Source organism: Talaromyces proteolyticus (genome assembly GCF_021365285.1).
Source record: "Talaromyces proteolyticus strain PMI_201 chromosome Unknown BGW36scaffold_5, whole genome shotgun sequence".
NCBI lineage: Eukaryota > Fungi > Ascomycota > Eurotiomycetes > Eurotiales > Trichocomaceae > Talaromyces > Talaromyces proteolyticus.
The window spans coordinates 2607510-2629748 of NW_025764281.1; the positions used below are offsets into that span (position 1 = coordinate 2607510).

Consider the following 22239-nt stretch of genomic DNA (forward strand, 5'->3'; position numbering starts at 1 on the left):
TCGGCAGCTCGGGAAGCCTATTAGTTTGGGCCAGAGGCGGGGGTTGCGGGGGTTGCGGGGGTGTGCTGAATGTGGTTCGATCACCAATTGGACTCGTCTTACGTGCCACTAAGGTCACCAAACATGGTTAGCACGCAACTGGAGGATTGTGATTCAACAGATTGCTGGCAAAGCTATCTTGTTGGTTTATCCTGCATGTAACCTGGTTATCTCCGCTGTTTTCGACCGGACCACTCGGCTCCAAGTACTTACGAGTCGAAAAGCCGATCAGATTGGCCAATTAAAAAAAAGGGGGAAAGGTAGGAAAGGAAGAAGAGGAAGGAATGCAGCACAGGAGAGGTGAAAAGTGAAAATGCAGAGTGCGAAAGTGTCGGCATGGAAAAGCATAAAACGGCCCTCTTCTTTGCTTCTCCCCTCCCTTCCACAATTTCCTCGGCACTTAAATACGTAGTCTCTCGGTCTATTTTGGCAGCTGTCAGTCGATATCAGTCTTATATCTCAATTGTTGCTGGTAACTTTTCACGTATATCAATCCCATTTTGCTTTATTGGTTATCGTAGACTAGTGCAGCAGCCTTTGGCCCCGATCCTACAGGATGGCCGCTTATACATCGGACGAAGAGGTCGACAAGTCATATACTAGACTGCGTGCCACTTTTCTCTCTGGGAAAACAAAGTCTATCGCTTGGCGCAAATGGCAATTAAAGCAGGTCTGGTGGCTGGTAAATGACAACAAGCAGCAACTGCTAGATGCACTGCATACCGATCTAAATAAACATAACTATGAGTCGTTCTTTACGGAGTGCACAGGAGTTCTCAATGACGTTTTGGATCATCTTGAGCATATAGAGGTGTGGACGAAGCCCAAGCATCCAGAAGGGTCCTTGGTCATGAACTATCTCATGGGTGCTACTCTCAGCCCAGAGCCACGAGGTTTAGTGTTGATAATTGGTCCATGGAACTTCCCAATATCGCTTATTCTACAGCCGCTGGTTGCTGCCATTACAGCGGGCTGCACTGTACTACTTAAACCATCAGAAATGGCTAGGGCAAGTCAGGCTTGCTTGGAAGAGCTCATACCACGGTACTTAGATAACGATGCCATTCGCGTGATTACAGGTGGCCCAGCGGAAACAACGAGGCTTTTACAGAGACAATATGACCATATCTTTTTCACAGGCTCACCAGGAGTTGGACGCCACATTGCACTTGCTGCCGCCAAGCATCTGACGCCGACGGTGCTCGAACTCGGTGGACAAGGTCCATCAGTTGTTACTGCATCGGCAGACATTGATTTTGCAGCGAAGAGTATTGTGTCAACAAAATACATCAATGCTGGCCAGATATGCCTTGCCGTTAACCATGTATTGGCCCATCCTTCCATCGCAGCAAAACTTGTCGAGCGTATGCAGTATCATCTCAAACAATTCGACTTGGACGGGTCCAAAGCAATGACAAAAATAATCAACAGAAAGAACTTTGATCGCTTGAAGTCTGCTATTGAAGCAAGTAACGGAACCGTTGTCTACGGAGGAGTGGCAGATGCCGAAGCGCTGAACATTCGACCAACTATCCTGACAGATGTAAAGGCTACTGGTCTGGCTTCCTTTCTTTTGGTTTCCTTCCTTCCCTTAACACTGGAACCTTTCTCTAAACAAACCGTAAAATTGCGCTGACTCTAGCATGTATCTTGCTATGTGCTGATTTTTGATGCGATAGATCCGATCATGAATGATGAGATTTTTGGCCCTATATGCCCCATTTTGATTGCCACAACTGCGGAGGCCATTCAGTCCATCAATAGGTAAGAAGACAGCATAATCTAACATCAACTCACGGCCCTGACACTCATAGCAAACCGCATCCGCTTGCTATTTACATTTTTAGCCATAATCAGAAAGAAATTGACGAAAGTATTTGCGCCTCAATTGAATGACTAACAGCATCGGCATGCTAATAAGATTTCGCAGTAATTGCGTCAACTATATCCGGTGGTGTCACCGTCAACGATACGTTACTTCATTCTGCTGTCCCTGGTGCCCCATTTGGTGGTGTTGGGGAGTCAGGCTACGGAGCCTATCATGGAGCATACGGCTTCACGGAATTCTCCCACATACGCATTATTTCACAGCCGGGCCGTCTTGTTAGGTCCTTTTTCTCCCTTCGTTTCCCGCCGTATTCAAAACAAGATTTAAACAAAATTGATATTAAAAACCGTCTAGGTTTCAAACGGGGTGAAACAATGGCAGATCAGACAATACGGCTTGAGCAGGCCCTTTGGAATAAGGGTGGCCAAATTTTGCGGTGGACAATTGTATTTTGTTTTGTTGTTCTAGCAGATAAGTGGTCCGGAAGTTGGCTTGGTCTGTGGTGGTTGACGACTCAGGCTGGTCGATTAGCTAAACAGCTGGAGCTTTCAAACGCAAGTATCTTAAGTTTTCATCGGCGAATATGGACTTAGTTTACACATCCTTTATGTTTTAGTTGCTAGAGGGCAAATATATATATATCAATTGATTGGATAGAACATTGAAAACCATCTAAATCATTTAAGGAGATTATTTCAAAGTCTTATCCAAGATATAATTATCTACACGTAGTTTTGGATGTTCCATAGAATTAAATAGGCTTAAATACATGTGTTTCAAACAAGGATTCCATGTTTAGAGTATCCTTGATTGCCGCTGTATTTGAGCTTTCTCGGATCTAACCACAAATCGCAAAATCAACATCGCTACTACCGCTGAATCTTATCAAGCAATCTTGAATAAGCCATACCTCCATACGACATTGTCCTCGGAAAAACTTTTCAAAGTAGTTAGGTTTCAGAAAGGACAACCTCCCTTTCTATTCCTCCTTAAAGTTGCCATGGTCTCTTCCATTTGTGATACACCCTTACCTTCAAAAACTCTCGGGCCAACGCTCCAGCTTTGATATCCTTGCGGACAATATTTGTCACCGTCGTCACCAGGTAGAGGCAAACCAGTCAGCCGTCTACCCCAAGCGCCGATACCCCATCGATTCCATAACGTGGGCTTAACATAGTATGGAAATGCGTCCCATATCTTGAGGAAATTTCGACCCTGATCATTTGGTCTTTCAGTGAAAACGTCGTAGCGCATAAAAAAGGGTCGTGGAAGAGCTAGATGACGGAGGAAAGCCCTTCTTATGGCCAGCATCGTTGAGAAAATAATTTTATAAATGCGATGTGGGGGTTTGTACCTATACAGATGAAATTAGCGCAGTCAATAAAACAAACCGAAGCACTCACATCATGGCATTTCGCAATCTGTCATCCATTATGAAAGAAACAAATGCGACACCTGTCGGCTCCAAGAAGTGCGGTAACGTGAAAACCAAAACATCGGTAGTCTTATCAGCAACTTCTTTGTTTTTCGCATGGGGTTTCATATTGGCAACTTCATATGCATCGCTCCACGCACCAATCTCCTCCAGCCAGTGCAGCCCATCACGAAATGTGTCTGACTTTTCTTTCTTTCCCGACGGGAGACACTCGTAACTGATTCCAAGGGCATCACCCAGGCTCTTCCAGTATGTACCAAGAGCGCATCTCTCAAGTTCAGTCAACTCACGCCATTCGTAATTCTTGATAAAACGGATAGGCTCGAGTGCAAAGAGACTGAGTGTATAAAGCATATCCTCTTCGAGAATCTTGCCACTATTTCTATATCCAGTGTGCAGAAATTTGGTACGAGCAATAGCTTCGTGCGTGCGGAGAGATGATGGTTCAAATGCCATGAACTCGCCGATCAAGATAGCGGTATCAGCATAGCGCTTGAAAGATGTCGCTGTGCTCGAAAGCTCCGTTGTCCTGGCTAGCAAACTCGATATCGTCGGGATGCCGTATGTCTGTGTCACTATTAGCTCGAAGAACTCCAAAAAAATCGTAAAGGAGCGAATATGTACCCGGAATAGCGCGAATTGTAAAGATTTCAAACTGGTAAAAGGGAATTCAAGCTGCAGAATTGCTTTTTGGATTTCCCATGCGTCATGGTCTGTCATTCTCCAGAAAGTATCCCGTGTATAAGGGTATTTCTTTTGCAAGTACCGAACTCTGGAATAGCGAAGAGAGGCTACGATAAGAAGGTATAAAACAGCACATGATATCCCATATATGAGAAACTCTTTTGAAGAATGTAATTGAATGTTTTGAAACTGGCTCATAATCAAACTTGCTAGTTCACCAGGGGTTGGGTCGTTGATCTGGGTTATTTGCGGCATCGTAGACGTGGTTTAAACAGCAAATATGGGTTGGTTGATAGGTCTAGAGGTTTCTACAACGTCTCTTCGTTGCTTTAATTGTTTTTTTATTGACTGAGGGTTCCTTAAATATTATCTAACATTAAATACTGCCGTTATAAATGTCTATGCTCTTAGATGGTTTATATTCACGATTATAGAGGCCGAGGTCAAAAAATGAGACATAAATTCGACTTCTTGCATTTTTCTGGAAACCAACGTCCCAATAAGCCTAATTGAGGTCATAAAAGTATCCGGCCATCCGGATAGACAACTTCGCAGCATATGAGAGTGCGGAGATACTACCGTGATACCGACAAACCGAGGAACCGCAGCCATACATTGGTCTAAGAACAATTAAGCCGTAACCGATACACAAACGTTTCATCGAACATGTTTGAACGGGTTGCATAATTATTAAGCCAAATAAACTTTGCAGCGCCGTAATAATTTGGATATGTGGCGGTCCTATATGAAATATGGTGATTTTGATTCGCCTGAGACCGAATATAGATCGTTGTTGGTAAACCGAGGTTGGAAATAAGTATGCATCAATGACCTGCGAAAGTTAAAGCTCGTCGTTGTGGGTGCTTCGGATGAGTACTTTCCGGATCGCATGATAGGGTTCATACTCCTCAGGATCCCCGGATCTCATTAAGGGCCAAATATTAAGGGTGAGCAGGGCAGTCTGACTTTGGTCATAGGTGGGACTCCAGTTGACAGTGCAGGTGCGGGGTAAAAAACGCTATGAATATCTCCTCTATCACAATATTGTGGGGGCCAATATCATAATGCCAGCGGCGTTTTAATTTTAATTTTTGTGAATTTCAACAGCCATTTTAATCTTGATTTACTCATCTCTATCTACGAAAATCTACCTCATAACAGGTCTCGCGCCTAAAAATTGTAATGGGACCCATATGTCGGTACGATTTCATTCAACACGTTAGTCATCTCTCGGTTAGAATGCTATATCCATCGAAATACAGAGAATAGCAATACAAAAATAATAATATTACAGATGAATGCTAAAAGAAGGTAACGGCTACATTCCACTCAGCATTCTGAGGTAGCGGGTCAAAGTCGGTGAGCTACTTAAATAGGCTGTTTTATTCGAAAGAGTTGTGACAACCTTCCCACTATTTCAATGTTACCATCCAATTGTCACAATCTATGGGATTCCTTCACAGTGGATCCATTCTATGCTATGGATAGATGCTCTTTACGTTATCTGGATACCTTCGGCTATATATTAGAGCCCTAGATCTTTCATAGCACCAAAATGCACACGTTCCTTAATCGTTATATCAATTGAATTAAAATTGTAATGACCATTCGATGGTGAATATGTAGCACTTGAGGTGAAGACAAGCTCTAGATGCATTATTTATAACCAGTGATTGAATTTGTTGAGAGCAGCCTTTGGATTATATTGATATACTGACAATATCTCTCACCTAATAAATACATTTAATGACATTGTCATAGTTCCAGATGGAACCCTTCAAACTTAGCAGTAGTCTCGATTGTATCAAGGAGCACCACCAATTAAACGAAGTAGGCATGATCTGAGAACCGCAATGAACCGCAAAAGCAGAAGTATTTCGTGCCACGAGGGTAACAATACGCGTATCATTTAAGATTGTCCCAGGATGGCGGCCGCAGCCAGCGGAACAAGACAAATAAGGAACAAAATTACAACGCAAAAGCCACCAGCTCCGCTGAGGTTAGGATCAGCGTGAGAAAACGATTTCATTAGCGATGATCTTGGCCGGACACGAGCAAGCCATCTTATCAGATTGATCATTTATAGCATGCCCACCGGTATCGGCCCCTAGTTGACTTCTGTGCCAATGCTGTTTAGCCGTATAGACCCTAGAGGATTTCTTGAAAGGTACAACCGCAAGACACTAGAAAATGTCGCAGTGGGCCAAGTTTGAGGATTTCGCCAATAGATCTAAGATCTCGATCAGATAAGATTACTTTCCCTTACAGATGGCCACGCGCACTGCCCACACCGTATTTCGTTCTTCTCCTGGAAGTCCACGGCCCGATTTTTCAATTTCAATTCTGCTGCCGTAGTCATTCCTTGCTATATAACGCCGCTTTCCAGGTGATGAGCCGATCTTCCCTTTAACTAGCTTTTCTGTCACTCTCACTTCCCTTCATACGTGACTTATCTAATAAATGACCGACACCGTTCATGATGCGAGGATTTCGATTCCGTAGAACTGGCATCCCAGAGGCGGTCGAACCCCCAATAGAGGCGACAGCCGAGGAAAATACAGCTGCAGAATCCAAGTTGGAGTTTGACGACAGCAACTCAATCGACCGAAACGCGCAGCACGGTGTTCGAAGCGCCCAGGCAGTCATTCAGGTCTGGACTCGCAACCAGCTCTTTTTGCCTATGCTAAGTATGACCCTACTATACCCCTCAGATGAGTTACACTAATCGGAACAGTATCTGGTTCATCGAATTTATCCTAGCGTATTCTTCCGGGGTAACAGGCACTCTTATCCCTTATGTCACCAGCTCCTTCGAGGCCCATTCGCTAACTGCATTAGCCTCGGTCATTTCAAGCTTCCCTTTGCCAAGCTGATTGATATATGGGGCCGTCCTCAAGGCTTTGCACTCGTTGTCTCGTGCATGACACTAGGGTTCATCATGATGACTGCCTGCAATAATGTGAAAATTTATTGTGCCGCCCAGGTATTTTACCTTACTGGCTACAACTGTATCGATTTTTGTTTGACTATATTGATCACCGAAACCACCTCCTCGCTGCGGAACCGGGCCTTGGTGATCGCTTTTACCGCATCACCATGGATTGCTACCGTTTGGGTGTATGGTCCCACAGCTCAATGTATTCTTGCCACCATGGGTTTTCGTTGGAGCTTTTGTATATGGGCCATAGTAGTCCCCGTAGTTTGCAGCCCGCTCTTTGGTTTATTCTACTACAACCGGCGCAAGGCTGAGAAGGCAGGGATATTGAGCGCCACGCCAAGTGGCCGCACCTTTACTGAGAGCGTCATTTACTATAGCCGTGAATTTGGTCTAATTGGCATTTCCTAATTGCCACTGGTCTGGCCCTTTTCTTGTTATCATTCAACATCTACGCCTACCAGCCTCATGAGTGGAAATCACCATTGATTATCTGCTTCATTATATTTGGTGGGCTACTAATAATATCCTTCGCCCTATACGAAAGATACCTAGCACCAGTGACATTTATTCCATGGGCTTTACTGAATGGCCGCACCGTTTTCTTCACTTTTACGATGATTGCCAGTCTGTACACAGCGTGGTACATATGGGACACCTACTTTTACTCCCTTCTTGTCGTTGTCTTCGACCAGAGCGTTACACACGCTACCTATATTCAAAATATTTACACTGTCGGTTCAACATTTTGGTCTTTGATCATGGGCGTGATAATCCACTACAACGGGAGGCTAAAATGGCAAGTTCTCTACTTTGGTGTGCCCAATACGATTCTTGGTGTCTGTCTCATGATCAAATTCCGACTACTTGACATCAACATCGGTTATATAATCATGTGTCAGATATTTGTAGCATTTGGTGGAGGCACGCTGGTCATTTGTGAGCAAATGACTGTCATGTCAGTCACCACGCAGGCACTGATCCCCTCTATTCTGTCAATGGAAGGTATGATGAGCTCAATTGGTAATGCGGTTGGTTTTACGATCGCCGAGGCAACCTGGAGTAAAAAGTTAGTCAAATATTTGCCTGCTGAAATTGCCAGGAGGATCTCTCCAAAATCTATGAGTCCATTACAGTGCAATCATCTTATCCAGTCGGCAGCCAGGCCCGTGATGCAATAAACCATGCCTATGTGGACACGCAGAAACTAATGCTGATTGCGGCTACATGCCTATACAGCATCACCTTGATCTCGGTACTCTTACGGAAAGACATTAATGTTAAAAATATCAAGCAAACTCAGGGTCTCATTTTTTGATCGTCCAGTCTTTGAGCAGCCTCGTGGTTTATTAAAGATAATGCCAACCGGTTGACAATGATTTGATATATTTTGGGAAATAATATAAACGGTTCTTTGATTCCTAAAGAAAGCCTTCGGAATATATCGGTAGAGAATACTAGCTTCTTTGTGCCATATGCACATGCAGATATCAATCAATATATTAACCCTAAATACAGCACTGAGTGTTGACAATGTCTATCCAGACTGTTTGTAACCTTAACCTCAACATTTGAACTACATGGAGTTGCGGCCCTGTTTGCTTCCGCAATTCTCACCTTATACCACTATAAACATGTGGAGTCTACTTTTCCCACAAGCGAAAGAATTCGACATCAAAAACCTCCGTAATTTCATATACATCTTCTTCGCGCTTTAACTACAATTTAGAATCTCCCTTGTCATTGACTAGTACATAACGATATCGTGCCTTCCCGTCGTACATATCAGCAAGAGCTTCATTCACTTCCTGCATCGGTCGTTGCTGGATCCATGGATAAACACGCTTCTCAGCGGCCAGATTCAACATCTGCTTGATATCCTTGGGCGACCCAATATTAGACCCGGTCAGTTGAATGCCTTTTTGGATCAGTGACCATGCGTGTAGTTGTGGTAATGGTCCCTCAGGTGCTCCCACTTGAACAAAGGTGCCTCCAATTTTGAGCAAACGCAAATATTGCGCCAGTGGCATTTCAGACCCGTCGACTGTACAGATAATTAGATCCAAAGTGCGCGAGTTCTTGCGGGCCCATTTCTCCTCCTCATCCGTTGCGATAAATGCATCCGCACCCAAGCCATTTCCATTTGCCCCCATAGCATCCGTACGTTTCTTCGAGCTTCGCGAGATTGCCACGACACGGCTACAGCCGAGGGCCTTAGCAAACAATATCCCTAAATGACCCAGACCGCCAATTCCGACGATACCCACTGCTTTGCCCGGTCCAGCTCCGTATTTATTTAGCGGCGCAAACACTGTCACTCCACCGCACATCAATGCTGCGGCTTCGGCGGATGGCAAAGCGTCGGGAATTTTAAAAACAAAGTGTGCAGGACCGCGCCAACGCGTCGCATAACCACCATATGATCGACTACCATCAGGATACCGCCCATTATACGTGCCGACTATGCGTGAACAGTAGCTCTCTTGTCCGTCAGCACATGCCTCACAGTCAGCCTTCAGACAGGCACCACTTTGAGCGCCGATTCCAACCCGATCCCCAACTTTGATTTCCGAACGAGCCGGCGATAAGCCAATTCGCACCACAGTTCCGATTATTTCATGGCCCAGGACACAAGGATAATCCGTGTTGCCCCAGCCAGACCGAAGAGTATGCAAGTCGGTGCCACAAATACCGCAATGCGATACGGCAACTTCGATGTCCGTGGGAGCAAATGGTTTCGGTTGAAACGTGGTGAATGTGAGAGGACTGTCAGCTGAGTGAGCAACCCAGCCGTTAAAGGTGTCGGCCATACCCAATCCCTGTTGTTTGGTCTAGGTACTGCGGATAATTCATATAATGGCAGGCGAAGGTAAAGGAAAAGTTGGGGTAATTATTAGGAGGTACTTGCTCGAAGAATGTGGAGAAAGAGCTTTGCCGAGGTCCTCCAAGATCTGCAACAACCGCGTCGCCAGTTAAAACTAATTACAATATGCCCATAGGAGTACATTTATCCTATTATCCCTTGTAGATCCGTTGTATGGATGGAAATTGCATGTTATCGAGATGAGGCATATTACAACTACCAATTACACCAAGCAAGATTCAGTTTACTTCCCTGAAAAGTTTGTCGCTGTGAGAAGGAGAGGAGAGTTGTGAAAGTATATTCATTAGCCTTGGATTTAAGCCTTTACCCCTCTTCATTTAATCAAGCGTGAATGATTCGGTCTCGTGTATCTTATACGCTGACTCAGCAAATTTCAGCCCGAAATAAGAGTGGTTGGAATTCTTCATCTTAGATTATTCCTGATTTATCGTCCATAGGTGCTAATTTCAACGCAGTACTTTTGTGAGTGGAGGATTGAGCTCCAAAGGGGTACCGGATTTCGGATTATCTGCAAACTGTATTATATCACAGTTTGCAGATGCTTGGTACTCAAATGCATTACTTTTCTACTCAATTGCGAGTGAAGAATTCAACACTGAACTTGGGAATGATTGTAGACAACCAGCACTGGGTATTCGAGAAAATAAGTAAAGTGGTTCAGAAGAGCATATTCTATCGTGCAGAAACAATTCACATAGTATATACTAATTTTCTCCCACTCACGGTACCTAATCTCAGCGCATCTAACCCCATCAAAACTCCCTCTAGACCGCCTGTTCTGGATTCGTTTTCATTCACACTTATTGGGTGGTTTCTTAGCTTCCCAAGTTGAAGCAGCCTTTCCGCAAGGTGAGTTATTTTGACACCAAAGTCATGGTCTGACGGCGTGGCGGGGAAAATATCTCCTTCAAAATAAAACTTAGAACCAAAGCAGGAGTAGCCCAAAAAAGCTCGTTTTTCAACTTCGACAGACGTGTTCATTGGCATTTCCGGGTCCAAAAGGCATACATATAGTCTAATATTCGAACCTGAAACTTCTGCACTGCTCTTTGGCAAAAAGGCGAACGACCCTACACAGATAGCAGCGGTAGAATCTGTAGCCACGGTATCGAGAGCATATTTAAGATTAGTTGACGTAGCCGTTCTGATTAAGGATACTATCTGTGGGTCTTTCTAAGCATCCGCCAAGTTTTGCTATCATTAGTATTATCGTTCTCTTAGACCTTCCTAGGCGACTATAAGGGAGCTTTATAGAACATACATAATCGAAAACCGCGTCAGCACCGAGACTCATCACGAGCTCAAAGTTCCTTGGAGAACATGTTGTGACAACCTTATATCCAGCCCTGTAAAATAGGTCATCAAAAACTAAATCTTTAGGAGAAAGTAGAAGTAGACTGACAGTTTTGCAAATTGTATTGCAATGCTTCCTGTTGCAGTTGACCCTCCATAAATCAGAACCCATTCTCTATCGTCACTGTAGTCATCATTCTCTTCCTGGTTGCCAGTGAGACTGGTAAAATAAGAAGGATATTTCAAGTTCCCAACGTGAAATAACCCCATCCCTGCAGAAAGTACACCAACTCCCAAACTCGCCGCTTCTTCAAATCCCATATGATGCGGTATGTGCATCTGTAGATCTATTTGAACAACGATATAATCCGCAAAGGCACCGGCATTGGGATCCAGAGCATTACAGCCATACGCACAACCACAGACGCGATCTTGAGGATTGAATATCTTGTTTGTTGTCATATTAGAAGTAGCCCTAGATGCACCAACTGGCTCAACTCGCACAACGATGCCGGCATAGTCGAGACCGACGACAGCGCCCTCATATCGACTTTGGCTGGGGGTCACATTAACTTTAGATAATTGTACCTCGTTTGGTCCGGCATAATCAATGTCAGTCCAGTCGGCTGGATTTAGAGCTAAAGCCTTAACCCGGACTAGCATGAAACCTGGTTTGAGGGCAGGTATTGACTGGGTGGTGATTGAAGCCTGACCAGGAGACATCTTGACAAGAGCCGTACGTGTTTCGGGAATTTGTGCCATCGCTGACTTTTCCACTGCGTTCCTCTTTCTGGACTTTGGTTCTGAAAAATATAGAAACTGCAATCCGTTGATAGATAGTATGATGCTGTATTTGATCTGTTACCCCGGCTGGAGAATCACACCTTAAACTCAATCCATTAATAGAAATATATAGAAATAAAACTACTCATGGTTCAATCTGTACTACAAGTCCTACAAAATAATAAATTTGTCGCTATTTATGGTTTAATTCTTTGAGCAGGCAGGCCACCCCGAATTAACTCCGACCATTCGGGGTTTCACGGAGTTCCACATCTTGTCGCGAGAATTTCGAGATACGAATCAATGTAATTCTACGGTATGAATAATGTGCCGAGATTTATTATATTGCGAATTACTTATATATTGGTGAGTCGCTAGAAGCTATTTACCATGCTTTACATGATAGTTAGACTGGATGGCACGCAATCAACAATCATACCTATTTGGTCAGTTATATGTGTCGGTTCAAGTAACACGCAACAACCAAGACTTCGGCATTAAAGTAACATTGAAAGACTTGCATTTCTCCCAGGGAACCCTGCTAGGCTTTGCTGCTTCAGTTTCACCCCGCGACCTTCAAGATTACAGACAAGAAGGACACAGACAGCAATCAAATATATACACACATTTGACTTGTCTTTTCGCTTTACAACAATACTTTATATGGTGGCATTTTAATTACAAAATAGAATAATTCGTGATGCTTTCGGATTAAATAGCTGGAGTATGACCATCCATGGATTTCCATCACGGTTTATTTTGAGATAAATGGCGTGTATTGTGACGCTTAGATTTTTTTATTATCTCAACACTAGTCTAGACTACGTGCATGCCTTGTTATCGTCTTGACTGAAAGCATGCTTATAGCCTAATAAAATCAATTCTATGGCACGGCTTCCGTCCAAAACCACCGAGCTTCGAATCATCTCGACGACGAACAACTGGTGATAATCACTGTATTATTAATCATCATCTGGCAAGCCCCACCCCTAATTTCCCCCTACCCAGCAGCAGTAGGATTGTCATTAATTGTCGAACTGAATACACACTATACTTTATACTAGAGCTATTAAGGTGGAAACCCTTTAGCCTAGTGGGCAAAAGTTTGACGTATCTCATTTGGTTAGACGGCCTGGTTATGACGAAAAAGAAACAACGATAATCTTTCTGGAATAATCGTCATTTGGCCGCACATAATGGCCGAACGAACTATCAGACGCCGTGTGATGCTATCCAAGGCCAGAACAGGGTGTAAGACATGCAAGTATGTGTCCTATCCGAAATATTGACCATTCCAAAAATTTCCTAATGCTTGGGTAAGGGCAAGAAGGGTTAAATGCGATGAGGGCAAACCGATTTGTCAACGGTGCATTACAGCCAATCGCCCATGTGCTGGTTACGCCAGTATTAAGGAAGCTTCGGAGTCGAAAGCCAATTCATTGAGGATAACATACTACGTTCCTGGCTTGCTTTCTACGACCAAAATCCTAGGCCAGGCAGTCATGCCGGCTGAAGATATTCAAGAGCAACATGCACTCAACTGTTTTTACCAATGGACCATAAAATGCTTTCCACCGGAGCTAATAGCACCATTTCAATACCCAGGAATTCTCCACGAACCCGCACTAAAGCATGCTATGGCTGCACTAGGCTTGTTACATGAAATCTATCGACATAAGATAACCGGCAAATTGCAAGTACAAAAGTCTATGATAGCCTTTCAACATTATGATAAGGCGATCAATTTGCTGTTGACACGACAGCACCCGGATTTAAACGAGGATGGCATTTCTGTTACATTACGTGCATGTTTCCTCTTTGTATGTCTTGAGGCTGCCCAAGGCCACCATAAGTCGGCCCTAAGCCATCTGCAGACCGGCTTCAAGCTTTTCCAAGAACTCAAAACCGAAAGACTGTCAAACAATAAGAATAATCCAGCAAACTACTTTGAAGAGTCTACGATACGTTCCCTTTTTGTTCGTCTACTATGCCAACTTACCAACTTTGATTCATCGGATTGCGCGCGATTCTTTGGCCTGCCTAACATTGCATCTGGCGTGATACCCCAGAGTTTCGTCGACCATGATCAGGCACAAACTAGCCTTTTTGCAATTACGGAAAAAATAATTCACAAACGAAGTCTATGGATGTGTAATTTTAATCATATCAGTACTACCGTCAACAAAAAAGAGCCTCAACCTATGAATAAAGATGCTATCAGCTGTTTAGCTGATGAGATTCTCGAATTAGACAGATGGATTCTAGCATTCAATCTTTATCTAAGTCATGGAATTCCTGTCTCGCGTATATGCGACTCTTACGTGCTTGGCATATGTGGGTTTTTTCTGAAATTCCGTACTACCATGGAATACCGCCGCCATTTAATGAATGACATGGGGAAACCCCTAGACATTGATTTCTCGCACATAGCGAGTCTTGGTGAGATTCTCGTTAATGAAGACAAAACCTTATCAATGTATCGAGGTAAACCGACTGTGGATGTCAATGGGGATCGTAAAGAAATACAATGTCCGCTCCATCGGCTTTTTGTTGATCGTGACATGCCACAGCCAACATCCGACAAAGAACCCTCTAGTGGTGTCTGCTTTCAGAGCGACGGGCCTTTTCTCTTCCTAGCTGTATTTTGTTCTTTGTTCGTCGCATCGATATATAGCACCGACTCTATCATCCGTAACAGATCCTCTGATATGGTTTCAAATATTTGCCGATGTGAGAGGGGGTGGGATTCGACATTAACACACTATATTGCTCGTCTTCTTTCTCTTTCTCCAGCTACAAATACACCAGAAAGTACCATGTACGGCAAACCGCATGGTGCGAATACAATATATGACGGGAAATTTTCGTCTCCTGAAACTGACATGCTACTTTCTCAACTACAGTTTTTCAGTATGCTATGACCGTTTTTATTGCTACGGTGCTATTTAACTCCTTTAACCGACATTTCTTTACACTTTCAATCATCGTCACATGCCGTTCGATTCCACACCACCTGACTCACAAACCTTTTGTCCTGTTCCATTGACGAACTACATCACTAGGATCTTGGAATGTCGAATTGATTTTGACTGTGCCATAATGCTTGGCAGCCAATGCAGCTTCATATGCCAGGCGGTATTCCTCAATGCCCTGTGTGAAAGAAGGACGTCTCTCGGTCCATCCAGTAATGGAACGAACCTTTTCCGAAGATACCCACTGTGTGTACTTTAGCAACGCCTCAATCATTCCCGGAACAACTTCGCCCATAGGCTTTGGCTCGGCGAACTCAACCTTCAATCCATACGAGCTTGCAAGTGCATTGCAAATGTCTCGAAGGGTCTCGTATTTAATGTTTGATATATTGAAAGCCTGGCCGCTGACTTCCTTTCGCTGAGGATGCTCCGCCAATGCAACATATGCCGTCGCGCAGTCATCAACATGGGCAGAGTGCATAATATTCTCAGGCTCAGCCTCTATTCGCAAAATACCTCCCCTTTCCTGGCTTTTTGACGCAAAGGCAAATAAGGCGCCGTAATAGCTAGATCCATATCCATATACATTTGTGGGGCGCAAGACAGTGACATCAAACGGTAGCGACGTATCTGGCTGACGGCTTTCTTCCATAAGGTTGGCCGCGCTATTCGTTCGTGGAAGAAGAATGGGGAACGCGGTGAGGGGACTTGATTCAGTATGCGGCGCAAGGTCAGGATCGCCATGATAGCCTGTCATGCCATAGTCTTTGCAGCCACTGCTAAGTAAAACGAGAGGCCGGATACCAGTTTTATCCAAGGATTGTTGGCCCAGATGCACCAACATCTTCTTCACATCGTTGAAGTGGGTTATATAATCGGACCAGTCTTCCGTATTTGAAACGATCACATCGAACGTGAGATCATCGGGGATGAGGTTCGCTGATATCACCTCCTTCGGACTACTGATGATGGCGTGGATTTCATGTTGTTCCAGATCAGATGCATCTTCAGCCCGACGGATCAAGCCGTACGTTTTCCATCCAGCTCTGTTGAATTCCTTTGCCACCGCGTTGCCAATATATCCATTGGCACCTGTGACAAGAACTGTGCGACGACTCATGTTTTTCAGTATGTTTCTTAACAAGTTTAGTGTTTGATTCGGGATGAGGGTATTATGTTTATTCTCTCGAAGAGGAGACTAATATCTACAGGTATTTATACTTGCAAGTCGGCCAAATATCATACCGAGAATTCACAGAACTCTACGAGAAGATGGCGATGACTGTGCATAAATTTCCGTGAAAGAACTGTTGATAAACCGCTTTCATGCGATAGAATGGAGAGCTTCCGGCGGGAATAGTGAATAGCAGCATGGTCAGCACCGTAAATCAGACATCTCGTGTAAGTCTAGCCATTAACAGAGAAGCGGGTTGATCGAAATACGAAACAAATGGCATTCAAGTGAATGTTGGCCTGCCACAAATAGCATGATTGGCCAGGTAGGCTCTACATCTGTATGCGTGGAGAAATCCATTTGCGGTTAGTTCTACACGAGCTAGTGGGCCCATGCGGATTACTGATTCATGCATGATACCGCAGTGCTGTCTCGTCTATCGACTAGCAATCGAGGTACATTGTGATAATATTCTAATATTTCCTCTAAAGGATTTATATCTAATCTAGCCAAAACTGACATTGTCATGGCTTCAAAACGCAGATATCGAATCACGTTGCAATAGCTTAAAAGCGATGTTTTAAACCAGACCCGAAGGTGTCTTGGGCGGCGACAACAGTAACTACCTTACCATCTCCCTCCAGCCCAAGATCCGCAGCAGGAACCGCCTCACCTTGCTCAGCCTGTCCCTCGGGCACAATCTTCTCGGCAACCTCCCATTCAGTTCCGGCTGCGACTTCAAGATTCTTGCCCCGTGTTTCCTGGGCGAAGAAATAGGTGAAGACGGTTGCCAGGATATCAAAGCCCATAAAGATGAGGAAGGTGTACTCGCTGATGTTTGAGATCATATATGGACTGGAAAACGAGAAACAGAATGAAGATGCCCAGTGGGCGAGCATACTGAAGGCTAGACCCAAGGCACGGATGCGAGTTGGGAAGATTTCGGGGACGTAAGCCCATGGCACGGGGCCCCAGGAGCAGTTGTATATCTGCAACGTTGCTGTCAGTCTTTCGATAACATAATCGACATGATCCAGTTATGGGAGTGGGAAAGACACTCACCACAATGTCTAGGTATATCATGGCTACAGTAGCTCTCCCAGCGTTGGTTACAGACCCAGTAGACTGAGTGGGAATGTACTTGACAATTAACGTGATGATCAACATGCAAAGGGCCATGAGCGATGATCCACCCATGAGGAGAGCGCGACGCGAGAATCTCTCTGCCATCAACCAAATGAAAAATGTGCATCCAACGACTTTGATGGCGCCAAAAAGACCAGTTAGTAGCAGATCACGGTTTCCCGAGTTTCCGACAATGAGTTTGAAGTACTGCGGCGCAAAGACAGCCAGAGCACTGCTGCCAGTGGTATTTTGGAAGATAAACATGGACGGTCCAATGATAAAGCGCAACCGGTTGGAAGGATGCCAGAGCTCGCGGATTGTGAAGTTGTCGGTGGCCGCTTTCTCAGCTCTTAGCCCCAGTTGCGTCTCATTGAATTCAGCGAGCGTATTCTCTCCTTCGTCACCCCGAATCCAACTGAGAGACTTCCAAGCTTCGTCGGCCCGTTTCTGACTGAGCAGCCATCGGACTGATTCCGGGAGGGTAAACATGCCGAGGAAGAGAAGACCACTGGAGACTATTTGCAACCCGACAGGAATCTGCCATTCGCGCGATGTTCCCGCAATGCTATTGCTTGATGCTACACCCTAAATTCCAACATTAGACTTCCACATTAAAATATTGCAGGGAATGCCTACGTAGTCAATCCAGTAAGCGGCAAACACTCCCCACGTGTACATCCACTGATAGAACGAGCCACACCGGCCGCGAATCTCCTTAGGAGTCATCTCCGCCGAATACATAGGCACGACGATGCTGAGACCACCCATGCCGACACCAGCAACGACTCGGCCGACGAACCACCCGCCAAGTGACCCCGTCTTGATTGTCTGGATCACGGCGCCAACAACAAAGATCAGTGCGGAGGCGGCGATTACATATTTGCGCCCGTACTTGTTAGTGAGCGGGTAGAAGACGAAGCACGACAAAAACGAGCCGAGCTGTTCCAGACCGATGGTTAGTGAGCTCACTTTGGACTCGCTGGAGGCAGCATATTTAAAGTCCGACTTGAAAGACTTGTAGGTGAGAACACCACCAGCCACGCCAGAATCATAGCCCGCGAGGAACGAGGAAATGCTGTGAAAAGTCTCCGTTAGTGATATCGCATTGAACCTTCTGTGCCAATTATCGCGGCGGATGGAGAAGTACTCACAAGACGATCGCAGCTAAATTATAGGCGCGCAACGTGCCCTTGCGCGTGTTTAACTCGGGTATCTCGAAGAAACCCATGGCAGCGCGGAGTCGTCGACGCACCACATGCTGTTTCTCGTCGCCGATACTGGCAGTAATCTTATACAAAAATTGCCTTTTACGCGGACCCTGCGCCAGCGCAAAGAAGCTAAGGCCGGCGTCGTCAGCTGTAGCAGCAGTGGTGTTCCTACAGCCTATCGCGATGCCGGCGGCGCTAGAATTGCGTGCTGGGGTCCCCGCAAGCACGCAATAGCCCTCCCGCGCAGCGTTGCAGTGTTGGTTGGTTTTCTCTTCACTGGCAGAGAATATGAATACAACAATGGCGGTGCAGCAGCAGCAGTATATACTATTATATAATATAGTAGATAGTAGTGCTTACCGCCACACGATATCGTGATAGAAGCTTGTCTAGTTTTCGTTAGACGATTTCTTCTATCTCCCCGATCGCATCTCGCCTCGCGGACATCGTGTTGATGTCTGACATCTCGACTGGACACATACGTAGATGGTGGTGGCGGTGGACGTCTGTCCAACATAACTGGCGGCGAAGAGTGGCATTATTGTCTCTTCACAGGAAAAGCGCATCGTGGAATTCACAGTTCAGGCAGCTCGCCTCTCATGTTCTGCCACCACATGCTCTGTTTCCACAGCTCGCCATCCATGCCAATCAGCAACCGCCACTTTCGCAAAAACCAGGGAGCAGCCTCCCAGCTACGCATATCCCATGGCTGACCACCAGGGTCTTTCTTTGTTCCCCAGCAAACGAGGCCGCCACTGACGATATCCTTCTTCAGCTCAAGCGGATCAAACAACTGCGGTGAAGTTGCAGCCAATGTGATCGCGCGTGCTCTGAGACCCGGAAAGGGGATCAAATCAAGTATCGGGTGATGAGGAAACAGGATCTGAGGTAGCGTTGGTCGCAGATGAGTCGGGGTGTATGGGCTTGAAACTGTGGCTAGAAGCGCCATGGGATCATCTTTAACGGTCGTACCTGGCCGGTAGAAGGGCGAGCAGAGCATCATGCAATCCCAGCCAAACATTCCAGCAACGTCAATCCCTAGCCAGCGCGCGTTATGAACACAGATCCTAAGAAGTGATACTTGAGACAATTCAATACTGTTTGTATATGGGTCTGCAACCTGGGCAGCCTGCATATCGTAGTTCACGAAGCTGTTGCTGCCGGCATCAGGCAAGATACTAGTTTGCTTTGAAAGACTGCTCGTATCGCTTGATTTCATAGTCCCGATTTCTTCAAGGCCCATAGCGTCCTCTAGGTGGTCGTGTTCAGAGAACGTGGTTGGTGGTATGTTCGGATCCGCCATTGCGTCGAGTGTTGAATCCAGCACGCCCAATGAAGGTACACAAGCATCTAGCAGTCCCATTTGTACGGGGCCTATACCCAGAGATGTCATAGCACCCCAATAGTCCAGGTCGAGTTGGTTCGCTTCAGCCACAAGTGGCTGTCGATGTGCCACAGATTGCGAGGACGTAGACTCGTCATAATTTGAGTGCAGAGTTGGATTCCATGATCCGTCACTGTGACTGGGCTGCCCTGCCGCAGTATCAATGTTAACTTGATCCTCAGCGTCTGGGACAGGCTGCGGCCTAATCTCCAAATATCTGGGCGAGACATTTCTCGTTTGCAATTGCTGTTCTCGGCGTTCCTTTTGTCTTTGGCCTAAGCTCACATTGAGTCATCACAACAAACAGAAAGTAAGAGGAAACAAATTTGGGCCGCAAACACATCAAATGAGCTAGGATAAAGAGTACCTACGGTATATTCGCTGCGCGACTCGATTTTGCTCTTTCCGAGCCGGCGTATTCATCCGCTTGTGACGTTTCTTGCCATTGCTAAGCTTGCCTCGGCCTGTCATATCACCTAGATAACGCCGGCCATTCAGCTAAAACTTTGCGACTCTAAATGGTGGTGATGATGGACTGGGGGGAAATCTCCAACACAGGCAAAGTGCACGACGTCCCATAAGCCCCGGTGCCAAGACCATTTGGTGGCTTACGCTCTTTGAGCCAATCAGCGGCTCTGTTGTCAGTAAGCCAACACGAATTACTCACATATACAACAATATACTAAGAATGATGGGATTAGAGGAGCTTAATGCTGCCTGGAGTATAGCTTTGGGTATATATATTCCTCTCAGCAGCGTATTCGGAAAACCGATCAATCAATCCTGCATTACAACACGGCTCATCATCGATTGATACAGCCAACTTTTGGCTGCCATCTGAAATTTCATCATACATATATATATTTCGGTATTGCTTTAAAAAGCCAGTTTCTCTTTGCTTTTCCAAGTCGACGAAACAATGGCAACCACCAAGACTATCGTCGTAGTCGGCGCCACGGGAAATCAAGGATCCTCTGTTGCCCACACCTTTTTGGGCCTGCCCAATTGGCAAGTACGATGTATCACACGCAACCCGTCATCTGCCGCCGCCCAAGAGCTAGCAGCGCTCGGTGCCGATGTTGTTCAAGCCGATTTGTCGGATATAAACTCCCTCCGAATCCCATTCAGTGGTGTTCATGCCATCTTCCTCAACACTGATTTTTGGGGTCCGTACGTCGCCTCGCCCGATGGACAAAAGAGACCTCCCGATAGCGACAAAGCTTTCAATATCGAGGTAGATCACGGTCGAAATGCAGCCATTGTTGCTGCTGCTGTTCCAACTCTCGAGCGTTTCGTGTATTCCGCCCTTGGGCCGATGAAGAAACACTCCAAGGGTAAATACTCTCATTCTTACCACTGGGATTCCAAAGCTACGATTGTCGAATATATTCAGACGGAGCAGCCGGAGCTTGCGAAGAAGACTTCTTATATTTATATTGGCGCTTTCACGAGTAATCCGTTGGTCAAGCCTCGCAAGTTGGACTCAAACACCGGACGGTATCAGTTCATAATCCCAATGAAGAAGGAGCAGATTATGCCGATAATCAATCCCCGTGAATCTACTGGACCGTTTGTACAAGCATTGATTGAGACTGAGGACCCAGGCGTCAAGCTGCTCGCGTATGATAGTCTTCCCACTTTGGGTGAGATTGTTGACCTGTGGTCCAAAGCCTCAGGGAAGCCGGCCGACTACGTTGAAGTGACAGCCGAGCATATGAACCGCGAGTTTGGAATTCCAATGGAGGTACTCGACGCAACGGGGTATTTGCCTGAATTTGGGTATATGGGGGGAGTAGATGGCTTCATAGAGCCTGATCAGTTAAAGGTCAGGCCGAGGACCAAGCCATTTGTGGAATGGCTGAATGAGCAGGACTGGGAGAATATTTTATTAAACTAAACACTACCAATCAAGGGAACTGTTGGAGAAGTATAACGCAATCTTCATTTATCATTTTAACATTAAAGTTTGTATCGTAAGGCATATAAAACATATGGAGCACACTGCGCTCAAATAGTATACGATAGTATATCCGACGGATTTTCTCGTGAACAGACTCCTAACAATAAATATCAGTTATAGAATTATTAACATTGCAATTGTGCTGTCTCTTAAGCGCTACTACATGTAACGGATACTTTCAAACTAACGTCTGTCAGACACAGAAGATTCTCATAAGATACAAGTATAGATCATCCAAGTGTTAATTAATAAAGGTCATACAAATTACTAGGAGTACTACCTAGGTACTAAAATAATCCGACTAGAATGATCATCTATTTGAATATAATTATTATTAATAATGATACAACCATGTGTTGCTATGTGCCGTGAGGTATTTCGCTTTCTTGAACGGAAGCGGCGACAGTCTCAGTTCTTTGTGAAGAAAAACGAGAAGGAATTCCATTCCCTCCCATTGCTAACATTAGGGGTGGACTTTGAAAAGTGAAAAATCGGTGATGATCTTTTGGGGAAGATTAGTGGCCTTGAAGCTTCA

The 22239-nt window shown here is 45.3% G+C and overlaps 10 protein-coding genes across 10 annotated transcripts; 4 read left to right on the forward strand and 6 right to left on the reverse strand.

Moving 5' to 3' along the window:
* Window positions 1-595: 595 nt before the first annotated feature.
* On the forward strand, window positions 596-2460 carry BGW36DRAFT_294957 (Aldehyde/histidinol dehydrogenase; the record flags this gene model as incomplete). Its single annotated transcript, XM_046211132.1, has 4 exons — window positions 596-1595; window positions 1719-1803; window positions 1854-1912; window positions 1970-2460. 4 exons carry the CDS (start codon window positions 596-598, stop codon window positions 2458-2460), a joined length of 1635 nt encoding a protein of 544 aa, XP_046073700.1.
* Window positions 2461-2620: 160 nt separating this feature from the next.
* Window positions 2621-4184, reverse strand: BGW36DRAFT_340713 (uncharacterized protein; the record flags this gene model as incomplete). Its single annotated transcript, XM_046213079.1, has 3 exons — window positions 2621-3221; window positions 3271-3869; window positions 3927-4184. 3 exons carry the CDS (start codon window positions 4182-4184, stop codon window positions 2825-2827), a joined length of 1254 nt encoding a protein of 417 aa, XP_046073701.1. The 3' UTR covers window positions 2621-2824.
* A 2281-nt stretch (window positions 4185-6465) lies between these two features.
* Window positions 6466-8239, forward strand: BGW36DRAFT_396785 (major facilitator superfamily domain-containing protein; the record flags this gene model as incomplete). The annotated part of the gene is given in 5 exon segments (XM_046218214.1): window positions 6466-6701; window positions 6721-6829; window positions 6856-7287; window positions 7386-7994; window positions 8024-8239. 5 exon segments carry the CDS (start codon window positions 6466-6468, stop codon window positions 8237-8239), a joined length of 1602 nt encoding a protein of 533 aa, XP_046073702.1.
* Window positions 8240-8639: 400 nt separating this feature from the next.
* Window positions 8640-9731, reverse strand: BGW36DRAFT_396786 (chaperonin 10-like protein; the record flags this gene model as incomplete). The annotated part of the gene is made up of 1 exon (XM_046218215.1): window positions 8640-9731. One exon carries the CDS (start codon window positions 9729-9731, stop codon window positions 8640-8642), a length of 1092 nt encoding a protein of 363 aa, XP_046073703.1.
* Window positions 9732-10247: 516 nt separating this feature from the next.
* On the reverse strand, window positions 10248-12024 carry BGW36DRAFT_416568 (uncharacterized protein). Its single transcript, XM_046219347.1, has 3 exons — window positions 11208-12024; window positions 11067-11151; window positions 10248-10978 (listed from the first exon to the last, which is right to left on the reverse strand). Exons 1-3 carry the CDS (start codon window positions 11858-11860, stop codon window positions 10496-10498), a joined length of 1221 nt encoding a protein of 406 aa, XP_046073704.1. The 5' UTR covers window positions 11861-12024; the 3' UTR covers window positions 10248-10495.
* Window positions 12025-13383: 1359 nt separating this feature from the next.
* BGW36DRAFT_426912 (uncharacterized protein) lies at window positions 13384-14588 on the forward strand (the record flags this gene model as incomplete). Its single annotated transcript, XM_046220332.1, has 2 exons — window positions 13384-14520; window positions 14580-14588. The coding sequence occupies 2 exons, from the start codon at window positions 13384-13386 to the stop codon at window positions 14586-14588; spliced, it is 1146 nt and encodes a 381-aa protein (XP_046073705.1).
* Window positions 14589-14899: 311 nt separating this feature from the next.
* BGW36DRAFT_358746 (putative NAD dependent epimerase/dehydratase) lies at window positions 14900-15973 on the reverse strand (the record flags this gene model as incomplete). Its single annotated transcript, XM_046213998.1, has 1 exon — window positions 14900-15973. One exon carries the CDS (start codon window positions 15971-15973, stop codon window positions 14900-14902), a length of 1074 nt encoding a protein of 357 aa, XP_046073706.1.
* Window positions 15974-16437: 464 nt separating this feature from the next.
* BGW36DRAFT_157580 (MFS quinate transporter) lies at window positions 16438-18657 on the reverse strand. Its single transcript, XM_046209557.1, has 4 exons — window positions 18304-18657; window positions 17789-18227; window positions 17084-17737; window positions 16438-17016 (listed from the first exon to the last, which is right to left on the reverse strand). Exons 1-4 carry the CDS (start codon window positions 18378-18380, stop codon window positions 16594-16596), a joined length of 1593 nt encoding a protein of 530 aa, XP_046073707.1. The 5' UTR covers window positions 18381-18657; the 3' UTR covers window positions 16438-16593.
* BGW36DRAFT_157574 (uncharacterized protein) lies at window positions 18658-20273 on the reverse strand. Its single transcript, XM_046209556.1, has 2 exons — window positions 20116-20273; window positions 18658-20019 (listed from the first exon to the last, which is right to left on the reverse strand). The coding sequence occupies exons 1-2, from the start codon at window positions 20213-20215 to the stop codon at window positions 18935-18937; spliced, it is 1185 nt and encodes a 394-aa protein (XP_046073708.1). The 5' UTR covers window positions 20216-20273; the 3' UTR covers window positions 18658-18934.
* Window positions 20274-20459: 186 nt separating this feature from the next.
* BGW36DRAFT_377561 (uncharacterized protein) lies at window positions 20460-21677 on the forward strand. Its single transcript, XM_046216009.1, has one exon. The coding sequence runs from the start codon at window positions 20664-20666 to the stop codon at window positions 21639-21641; it is 978 nt and encodes a 325-aa protein (XP_046073709.1). The 5' UTR covers window positions 20460-20663; the 3' UTR covers window positions 21642-21677.
* The last annotated feature ends 562 nt before the right edge of the window (window positions 21678-22239 follow it).

What these genes read in the sequence shown, in the direction of transcription:
- BGW36DRAFT_157580 (XM_046209557.1), bottom strand. Translation starts at nt 18,380, where the DNA reads ATGGGTTTCTTCGAGATACCCGAGTTAAACACGCGCAAGGGCACGTTG. An exon ending in AATTTAGCTGCGATCGTCTT is followed by an intron (nt 18,228 to 18,303) that starts GTGAGTACTTCT and finishes GACTTTTCACAG; the next exon opens with CATTTCCTCGTTCCTCGCGG. An exon ending in CCGCTTACTGGATTGACTAC is followed by an intron (nt 17,738 to 17,788) that starts GTAGGCATTCCC and finishes GTTGGAATTTAG; the next exon opens with GGTGTAGCATCAAGCAATAG.
- BGW36DRAFT_377561 (XM_046216009.1), top strand. Translation starts at nt 20,664, where the DNA reads ATGGCAACCACCAAGACTATCGTCGTAGTCGGCGCCACGGGAAATCAA.
- BGW36DRAFT_157574 (XM_046209556.1), bottom strand. Translation starts at nt 20,215, where the DNA reads ATGACAGGCCGAGGCAAGCTTAGCAATGGCAAGAAACGTCACAAGCGG. An exon ending in AGTCGCGCAGCGAATATACC is followed by an intron (nt 20,020 to 20,115) that starts GTAGGTACTCTT and finishes ATGTGAGCTTAG; the next exon opens with GCCAAAGACAAAAGGAACGC.
- BGW36DRAFT_416568 (XM_046219347.1), bottom strand. Translation starts at nt 11,860, where the DNA reads ATGGCACAAATTCCCGAAACACGTACGGCTCTTGTCAAGATGTCTCCT. An exon ending in GCAATACAATTTGCAAAACT is followed by an intron (nt 11,152 to 11,207) that starts GTCAGTCTACTT and finishes CCTATTTTACAG; the next exon opens with GGCTGGATATAAGGTTGTCA. An exon ending in CTGACGCGGTTTTCGATTAT is followed by an intron (nt 10,979 to 11,066) that starts GTATGTTCTATA and finishes GCGGATGCTTAG; the next exon opens with AAAGACCCACAGATAGTATC.